At 42.5% G+C, this 9,864-nt stretch overlaps 2 protein-coding genes across 2 annotated transcripts; both read left to right on the top strand.

The window, feature by feature from the left end:
• Nucleotides 1-281: 281 nt before the first annotated feature.
• Nucleotides 282-2,766, top strand: LOC127772965 (acyl carrier protein 2, mitochondrial-like). Its single transcript, XM_052298965.1, has 2 exons — nucleotides 282-538; nucleotides 2,262-2,766. Exons 1-2 carry the CDS (start codon nucleotides 326-328, stop codon nucleotides 2,436-2,438), a joined length of 390 nt encoding a protein of 129 aa, XP_052154925.1. The 5' UTR covers nucleotides 282-325; the 3' UTR covers nucleotides 2,439-2,766.
• Nucleotides 2,767-8,198: 5,432 nt separating this feature from the next.
• Nucleotides 8,199-9,771, top strand: LOC127774369 (protein GAST1-like). The gene is made up of 4 exons (XM_052300599.1): nucleotides 8,199-8,529; nucleotides 8,626-8,775; nucleotides 8,859-8,892; nucleotides 8,997-9,771. The coding sequence occupies exons 1-4, from the start codon at nucleotides 8,437-8,439 to the stop codon at nucleotides 9,176-9,178; spliced, it is 459 nt and encodes a 152-aa protein (XP_052156559.1). The 5' UTR covers nucleotides 8,199-8,436; the 3' UTR covers nucleotides 9,179-9,771.
• Nucleotides 9,772-9,864: the final 93 nt, after the last annotated feature.

The following is a 9,864-nucleotide window of genomic DNA, read 5'->3' as shown; positions in this document are numbered from 1 at the left end:
TTACCACTTTTATTTTTGGATCAAATTGCCACGCTAGCGCTATGTCAATATCACGTAGGACAAAGACCTAGTAAAAGGAGCCACGTAGGCGCCACGTCATCCAAAACCAGGGAACAATACATTGAGGGACCTAAAATGAACTTATTCCTAGAAAATATAGATTTGCCCATGAAGTTGGGCTCCAACCGGCCCATCAACCCATCTCGCTGGGCCAGATGGGCCGGACTTGTCAGGGCTAGTCCTACCAGCCCGGACCAGCGAGGCTTCGTCCACGTCGCCATTCACCTCTCCGCACGCACGCACCCACCCACCCACCGAGCGAGGAATGGCGATGGCGGCGGCGAGGAGGGCCCTCCTGAGCCACCTGCGCGTGCCGGTGCTGGCTCGTCCCGCCGCGGCGGCGGGAAGCGTCCCCGCCGCGCGGCTCCTGTCGTCGGCGACGGAGGAGGGGTCCAAGGGCTCGTTCCTCGACAAGGGCGAGGTCGCCGACCGCATCGTCTCCGTCGTCAAGAACTTCCAGAAGGTCGAGCCCTCCAAGGTGAGCACGGTCGCCGACGCGCAGCGCACGGCGGATTCGGATCTAGGCGTGCTCGGCCTGTGTAGTGTATTTTTGATTCGCGTCGCATTCCTTTTGCTTCCTGGAATGGAGAGGATTTTCTTCTTCCGAAAAGAGATTCTGTATATGCGTAAGAAGTTGCAAAGTTTTGGTCTTGGTGGATCAATTGGAGCCGAACCTGAAACATTAGGGGATAGGAGTAGGACAAGAAACAAATCTTGCACTTTGTTAGAAGATTAGATTGTATACTAGTTACGAAAATTTGATTGAGGAACATATGTCATTCGTGATTGATTTGGTCCGTCCTAGGCTGTCAATGGATGATACACTCTTGTGATGACCTAGCTCCATTAATCCTTGTGTGTAGACAAATTTTGACATTTTGGTGCCTCTAGTGCGGTTTCACTTGCACTACTAGACGCCACATACCAAATTTGAATAGTTTACCCAGTGGCCCCATCTTGATTAGAAGCGATGTGTTGCATTGAGTGGGAATATGTTTTCTTTGTCTCGTTTTTGGCTGCTAAAGATAACATATAGTATTGTGTTGTATTTTAATTTTCTGCTTTTGTTAGCAAAATCTGGAAGTAGTGAACCTCTTGTTGGATGCACTTTCATCTGATCGCTGAAGTTGGCAAATGGTTAATTTACTAGAAAAAGTCATCGGTATTAGACTTATCTGTTTGCACAATTTGAAAGTGGGGCAATATATTATCAATAAATTTTGTTTACCTCTCCACTTGCATCAAGATGTTATGTTTGATGAAACAGTTGTTGTGACTCTGTTCCGGATCAAAATAATTAATTTAATTTGGATAACAATTATAATCCTTTTTTTATTAATAGTCTCCATAATATGCTTAATGTATGTTTGTTAGTCATCAGTGGCGGATCCACCATGGGGTCTCTGGGGTCTCGAGACCCTACTACCCGTATTGTAACCAAGGGAGACCCCATGAAGACCCCACTAAAATTTTCTGTGATACATCTATTAAAAGAGGGGACTATAATTTTATATAGTTTGTTCAGACCCTCCTGTTAATCTTTCCTGGATCCGCCCCTGTTAGTCATGTTAGCATCATTTGTTTGATTTGTCCTGCTACTGTGTTGCTCTTATTTCAACCTGTTTTGAGTGTGTTCTGCTACTGCTTGTTTTGATATTTCTTCCATTTGATTAAATTACATTTCCAAATTCTGTGGACTATTTCTAAGGGATATAGGTCCTTCCATGCCTAAGATATGTTAGTCTCAATGAGCAGCTAAAAATTGCGATGAAGAGGTTACTTGCATATGCCTTAATAGCCTTAATAGAAACCCTGCTGTGGTTCGTGGATGTTACTTGTACCAGGCTCCCTGATACACTGGTACAACAAAGAAGTTTGTTCTTACCTTCAAGAATTTTTAGACAGCAATTCATGCAGTTGTATACTTGCATACCTGCATTTTCTGTTCAATATGGCAAGGCACGTGCAGTTTTTAAAACACTGAGAATTATCTAGCAGCCAAGCAAATGGGGGAAGTTTTTATCGTTGTTGGGTTATAGTGGTACTATTGTAGTCTGTCTATATTTTCTGTTATTCGCTAGATACTGAACTTTCAATGGCATGGAATGATATTTCTCTGTTAGTTTAGGGAATGTTGGTTCATATTTGTAGATGTTGCCACTGTCGATAATAATCATTTGTTTATCCAATAAATGTTGCAGGTGACACCAAATGCTCATTTCCAGAAGGACCTCGGACTTGATAGCTTGGATACAGTTGAGATTGTCATGGCCTTTGAGGAAGAATTTGGCTTCGAGATCCCAGATAACGAGGCAGAGAAGATTGACTCCATCAAAACGGCAGTTGATTTCGTTGCCTCTCATCCTCAAGCAAAATAAGGATCTTGAGAATTCTCAGTTACTGATTCCATTAGATCTTTTTTTTTTTTGTTGCACGAACCAATCTGTGTCAACAGAGGACCAGTTTTCTTGTGTTTTATCTGCATAACCTTTATTCTGAGGTTATGCTTCTTACACAACTTGAATAGGAAATCAGTTTTTTTATTAATATTATTGGATGCGTGAATAAGCTTCGCACCATTCGGCTGTTTGTGGTTTTATGATGCGATTTGCATCTAAACTGATGCTGCACTGCTGGTTGTAGCCATTATTGTTGTGCAAACAAAGGTGAATCGATAGACCCCCCTCCCAAGGGGCCTTTTCTTTTCTGGTCCTTTCCAGCCTCTCAACACTGTATAGGAAGCAGAGTTGGCGATATCATATCACTTGCCTTCACATGAATCTTGCTAGGCATTTTTTTTTTTTTTGGAATTCATCCTGGTTTTTTTACTGACGCACCAAATCGGTCATTTCGCACGATGATGAACTTTCGGATCACATGCTAGCAAAGTGACAGTTTATTGGCTTGGCTAATCTATTCTGCACACATTCGATTCACTGGAACCGAACAGATGATGTCGATGGATTGTCATTTTCGTCCATCTCTGCTGCTCTCATGGTCTGGACGAGGGTTGTACATTCTGCAAGATGCAGAGAACTGAGACACGGGTGGCCGCAGCGAGTGACCCGTGCATGCAACCCAACTTAGATGCTGTTTCGGAGAGTTTCTACCGGCTGTAACCCAACTTCCCTTAATGTTTTAGATTCTTTTCTAGAGTCTTCAGTTACTAGGTTTTGATAATATATCTACTATTACTAGGTTTTGATAATATATCTACTGGTATTATAAAAATTGAAGATGAAGTTCGTTCGCTTTTGGAAATATAGAAGAAATAGTATAAGGGCATGTACAAGGGGGAGACTAATGGGCGATCGCCTAGCGATCGGTTGGCCCCGCCTCCCCCTATACTCCTCCCTCTTCTCTCCATTCCTCCTCCCCTTCTTCTCTTTCTACTACAGTACACCACACAATTTTTTTAAAAAAATAAAAGTTAGAAAAATTTATGTATAGAAATACTATATATAACAAATATTTGAATTCAAATTCAAATTTGAATCGGGTATGTAAACTTTTGACTTATAAACTTTGGGTCTATAAATTTTAGGTGTATAAACTTTAGATGTATAGAAATACTATATATAGAAAATATTTGAATTCAAATTCAAATTTGAATCGGATATAATTCAAATTCAAATTTGAATCGGGTATGTAAACTTTTGACTTATAAACTTTGGATCTATAAACTTTAGATGTATAGAAATACTATATATAGAAAATATTTGAATTCAAATTCAAATTTAAAACGGGTATATAAACTTTTGACTTATAAACTTTAGATCTATAAACTTTAGGTCTATAAAATTTAGGTGTATAAACTTTAGATGTATAGAAATAATATATATAAAAAAATATTTGAATTCAAATTCAAATTTGAATCGGATATATAAATTTTTGACTTATAAACTTTTGGTCTCTAAACTTTAGATGTGTAAACTTGAGGTGTATAAACTTTAGGTGTATAAATTTACTAAAATAGGAAAGTAATGCAGTGCCAAAAAATGAAACCAGGTAGAGGGGTGGAGGGAGGGAGGGGGGAGGGGATCGATCGCTGATCCATCCCCAGGGCGATCGATCGCCAAACAGGATTTCCGCATGTACAAAGGTAGAGTCAGATATGAGCTCTACATTATTTAGAGACTAGCATCCTACAACAGTTATAGACAATATAGTCTCTAATCATTAATGTATTAAAATACTTTTTCTTACTGTTCTTTCATTTCTTTCACCACCATGCAACAAAATTTGCTCTAATAAATACTAAGAGTCGGCTCTGAGCCATTGTTATGCATAACAACCATACTCCTTTCTCTTTCTTCCATGTCATCAAATTTACCTGCATGGCAATAGAGAGACCACTAATAAAGACCGTTATACATGCCCTAAGAAATCTCTTTAAAAACTCGCATACTAACTTGAAACGATCAGACACCTAACTGTAACTCATGATTTTCTAACAAAATATACATATCCAACCGAAATTAACGGAGTGAATCTCATATTAACTAAATAATATAATATTAATAAGATTAAAATAGTCTTTATCCGTTGCAATGCACGAACATTTTCTAATAGCTATATAATTTAAAAAATAAATTAGAAATCAGAAGCTGAAAACCAAACTTTTTTCCGATTCTTTGGAAGCTGGCTATCGACAGGGCCAGGTTTTGAGAGACTGGAACCAGGATAGGCAGCAGCACACAGGAATTGAAACGCGAACGCGTGCAGATTTGCAGAGACAACGAGGGCGAGGCGAGGTAGTCTGCACTGCACGCGTCACAGGTGGCCGGTGCAGGGAGGGAGGGAGGGAGGGACGCCCCTGCGCCGGCCGGGCGGCCGGCAGGTGTGACGAGGAGTGGAGGACCCTGTCGCTCGCAGGTCGCAGCAGGAAGATTGATGAGATTCCTTCTCACAGATACAGATAATGTGAGACATATGCTCAAGGTCACGGGAGAAGATCGTCTATCGCAAGGGGTTCTAAACGCAATCTAAGGGCCCTTGAATCAAAGGAAGGAATTATGAAAGAATTTAGTAGGATTAAATCCTATACAAAATTTTTTTATATAGCCTTTTAATTCAAAGGATTGAAGTTTTTCAAATCCTACAAAATTTCTATGGAATGTCTTATTGCATATAGGTTTTGAAGGAAACTGGGCCCCTTTGAAACACAGGATAGAAAAAACATAGGAATAAAAAAAAATATAGGAATTAAAGTGGCATGTTTTCCTAATCCTGCAGGAATGGAAAACATAGAAAATATGAAGAGAGTCTCTTTGATACCACCATAGGAAACAAGCAAAACTAGGAAAGTTTCCAAGAGGTTGGACCTCTTGCTTATTTTCCTATGAAATTAAGCTATAGGTGTAATCCTATGGAAAATTTCCTATACTTTCCTATGAATCAAAGGGTTTTATAGGAAAATTTTTTTTAGGAAATTGAATCCTCTAAAATTCCTATGGCAATCCTCCAATTCGAAGGGGGTAGCAAGAGGTCTAACCTCTTGGTAAAAATCCTTTGAGTATATTTCTATCATCCGATTCCTGTGTTTTTTCTGTGGTCTAATCAAACTATCATTCCTACGTTTTTCTATGTTTTGCAATTCTCTATTTTACACTTACATTCCTATCAGAATCCTATGTTTTTCCTATTCCTCCATTTTTTCATTCCCACAATTCAAAGGGGCCCTAAGGAATTGAGATTTGCGAAACTAGATGTAGTGTACGTGGCGTTTCACTCGATCGTAAAATGCTACTCCCTCCGTCACAAATTATAGCAACTTTTAACTCTCAGGATTTGTCCCAAAATATAACAACTTCTTCACCAACATTCTCTTCCCAACCAATTGTTGAGAATATAGGCATATAATGATTTAATATATTCCATAAATAAATCATGACATTACAGATATATACTAGCATTAACACATCATTATATCTACACATGTAAACTAAGCAGTAAAATATGAACAGATCAAATATGCGCAACATGTCGAACACGTATCGAGGTGGCGGAAAGACCGGTTGCTCGGCAGGAACTACTCGCGGAAGGCGAGCCGTCGCGGACGAATAGAGAGCAGTCGCGCGAAGCGCTTCCCAAAAACCTTATTGTCGCTTTCTCCCAGTGCAGGACGTCGAAGGCAGAGGTTCCGGAGACCTGCTCTCCCGATCGCCAGTGCACGCCGGCGAGCGGGATGGAGTAGTCTACGAGCGACGATGCAGTACAGAGTAGGAGGCAAACCCTAGATTGATTTTGCGTGTGTTGCGTAAAGGCGGCGGCTCGGTTTATATAGAGATAGGTCACTTGATCAGGGCGCTCGCACGATCTCCACTCCGCGTAACCGAACCGGATAAGCGAATTTTCCTGCAGCAAAACAAAAATGCAAAAGGAGGTTGCATCTGCGCAAGGGTGAGGAGCCAATTTTGCGGACCATTCGACACGTACGTCGTGCACACGCGCCGTCTGCCCTGCCCTGCCCGGCGAGACGAGGCGAGCGCTTGCTTGTGTTCCCCCTCTTCTCTCCACCACACATGCTTCAAGTGGCTAGGAGGGCATCCTCCCTTTTAAGGAGGTCCCTCTCTCCTAGAATAAGCAAGGTGGTACTAAACTCCATATGCATGCTATCCCATGAGGTGGGCTTTTATGATTTTCCAAAGAATTAATCTTCAAATGGGCCTTAGCCCATCTATTAATTCCAACACCAATCACAACGCTCCACCATTCACTTTCCCCATCTACCTCCACTACTCATCTAATCACAACCCTCCACCACCCACTTTTACCTACTACTTCTCAATAACCGTGTCCAACCGTAAAACTTTTTATATTCTAGGACAGAGGCAGTACTTACTTTTTATTTGCTGATTCTTCAACATCAGCAGGCAGGATGTTATTGGACATCTACGTACCTGTAATTCTTAGTTTCATCCGAGCTTCCGATTTTGTCATTTAGCAATTCTGAAAGTAGTTTTCTTTTCCCGCTTTTTTCCTACACGTGCGAAAGGATTACACGTTAATATATTAGGTTTTGTTTCCCCGCTTCGTGGAAATGCCAAAGGTAGAACACGGGCCATTGTTTTCCCAGATAACTCCACAGAAATTCTCTCAGAAGTTATAGTATACTTGGATTTGGACAGCTCAACTTCAAAGTACGTGAGGTGAATTAGAGATCTCGTCAGATAGCTCCAAAGCGATTTTATGCCTCCCTGACTGACCTATCACGCACGGTAGTTCACTTCAGCAGAGGAGAGAGGCGCCCACACGCACGGGGCTTGTTTTCTCCCCATTCTAGGCTAGCTACTTGCATGCGGCGAGACGGCATGCACGGCGCTGGTCCTCGATCCACCACAGTCGCCTTTGGTTCTTTCTCCTGCGCATATATACGGGGTGCATGTGCATGTGAGCAAAACATGCGTCGATAGACAGCATCATTTCAACATCAATTCTTGGCCTCCTGTCCTGTGTGTATATATATGCGGCTGTGGTGTTTGTTGTTTTTTCTTTAATTCAAACAAAATTTGCGCAAGCTGAATTAATCCAAGACAATTTTAATCTTTTTCGGTGAGATTGATTGGATAGAGCTCCTACCAATCCACTTTCTTGTTTGGCGTTTCATGCAGTCTTAAATATTCAGAGTTCTTCACGACCCAAAAACAAACAAAAAAAAAAGAACTTTTCATGTGGCCATCGACCAAGTATATAACTGCGGGAAAATAAAAAAAAGGAACAGTTTCAGGGAGCCCATCAGGATTCAGGCATTGCATGGCTCTCTCACCGGTGAAAACTGTAACAGTAACAGCACCAACAACTACTACACACCGGATCAGGCTTCTCCACCTTCCAAATCACCAGACTTTGGCACTAACATATGAGTTCGATGAACCATAGATCCATATGTCAGTGATAGAGTCATGGTGCTTTTGAGGTAGTGGATCTCGGTGCCCACGGCGGCATGCCACGCGCCGGAAACTACCAAACCGAGGAGAAATCGTCCGCTTCCAACCGCCTGCGCATGTGTGCAACCACCGCACCGCACCATGCATTATTGCCCTTCTCTGCAGGTGATTGCTTAGGAAACAGACCAAGACACAGCGTTATATAGCGTCTCTGACCATCTGCGTTCTTGCCATTTCGGTGCTTTCGGCTGGCTGCACAGCACAGCCACAGGAGAGCTAGCTCCCGTCACGGGCCAAATCCAAGGGGGATATCGTATTTCCTGTGCATCGATCGTTTGCTCATTCACGAGCTCACAGACTCACAGTCTCACAGGGAGATCAAGGAGTCGGAGAAACCTCCTCTGCCTTGCATGCCAGTGAGTGAGTGCGAGAGATAGGTTCACTTCAGGGTGGTTATTGGGGTGAGCACCTGAGCTGATCAGCAGCCATGGAGGGCGTCGGTGTTGGGGTTAGAATTAGAGCGCTGCTCTGCTGCATTGCGATGGCGGCGATGCTTCTCAGTTCCTACCAGCAAGGCCAGGTTCTCTCTCTTGCTGATGTTGTCTCTTAAGTCTCTCTTTGAATTGGAAACAATTGTCCGGCCTCGTGTATTATTCTGATATCTTCTCCATTGAAGGCCGAGGCCTCTTACATGCCATGGCCGCCAGCTACGCCGCCGCCACCTGCTGCTGCCACTGCCAACTCCACCTCCACCGCGGCGGCGAACAACTCGTCGTCGTCGTCGTCCACCACCGCGCCGCCGCAGCAGCCGACCGCCTTCCCCATGGTACGCCCATCAAAACGATCACAGATTATGAAATTAATCCACATTGCGCTCATTTCGTCCTCCTCTCCGATCCGTTCTTGCAGTACGGCGTGACCCCCGGCAGCCTCCGGCCGCAAGGTACACGTAATCTCCATCGATCTCTCGCTGAATTAACCAATCAATTAAGCATTGTTAACTAGGAGTAATTAAGTAGCAGTCGGTGGAATAATGCTGTTTGGCAGAGTGCGGGGGTCGGTGCGCGTACAGGTGCTCGGCGACGGCGTACAGGAAGCCGTGCATGTTCTTCTGCCAGAAGTGCTGCGCCTCCTGCCTCTGCGTGCCGCCGGGGACCTACGGCAACAAGCAGTCGTGCCCCTGCTACAACGACTGGAAGACCAAGCGAGGAGGCCCCAAGTGCCCCTAGTTAATTCTTTTTTTTTTCATTTTAGTAGCAAATTAAACCACCATTGTTGAGGGAGGGAGGGAGGGAGGAAGGAAGCCGCCATGGCTGCAAGCTTTTCAGCCTTTGCTCTGAGCTAAGGCACGGCCCTCATGCATCCAGAGTTTGTTGAAATTCAGATGCGACTCTCTGTGTTCTTTTCCTCTTGTTTTTTTTTTCTGTTCTTTTTGGGGTATATCTGCTAGAGTGGTTGTTTGTCTGTATTGATTTCGTGGATCTTAAGGTAGAAGATGAGTTGTCGAGATGAATTTTGATCGTGATGTGTTTCGAGTTTGTTTGTAATTTGTATGCAGTATTGAGGAGTAATTTGTATGCTACTATGGGTTCTTTTCTCTCATTTCCCAGCTTCTACCTTTTCATTTTTCACGTGCATATTTGTCGAACAATTAAATAGTTTTATTCAAAAAAAATTCTATACGTAAGTTGTTTCAAAATCTGTTCAATCTCCCTCCATTTCAGGTTATAAAACGTTTCGACTTTGGTTAAAGTCAAATTACTTAAGTTTGACTAGGTTTAAAGAAAAGAAACATTTTCAACTCAAGACAAATTTATTATGAAAATATATTCAATTATTGATTTAATGAAACTAATTTGGTATTATAAATATTACTATATTTTTCTATAAGCTTAGTTAAATTTAAAATAGTTTG

Source organism: Oryza glaberrima, chromosome 5 (genome assembly GCF_000147395.1).
Source record: "Oryza glaberrima chromosome 5, OglaRS2, whole genome shotgun sequence".
In the NCBI taxonomy this organism is placed as follows: Eukaryota; Viridiplantae; Streptophyta; class Magnoliopsida; order Poales; family Poaceae; genus Oryza; species Oryza glaberrima.
Note: the sequence above shows the minus strand (reverse complement) of the source record. Positions and strands in the feature narration are given on the sequence as shown.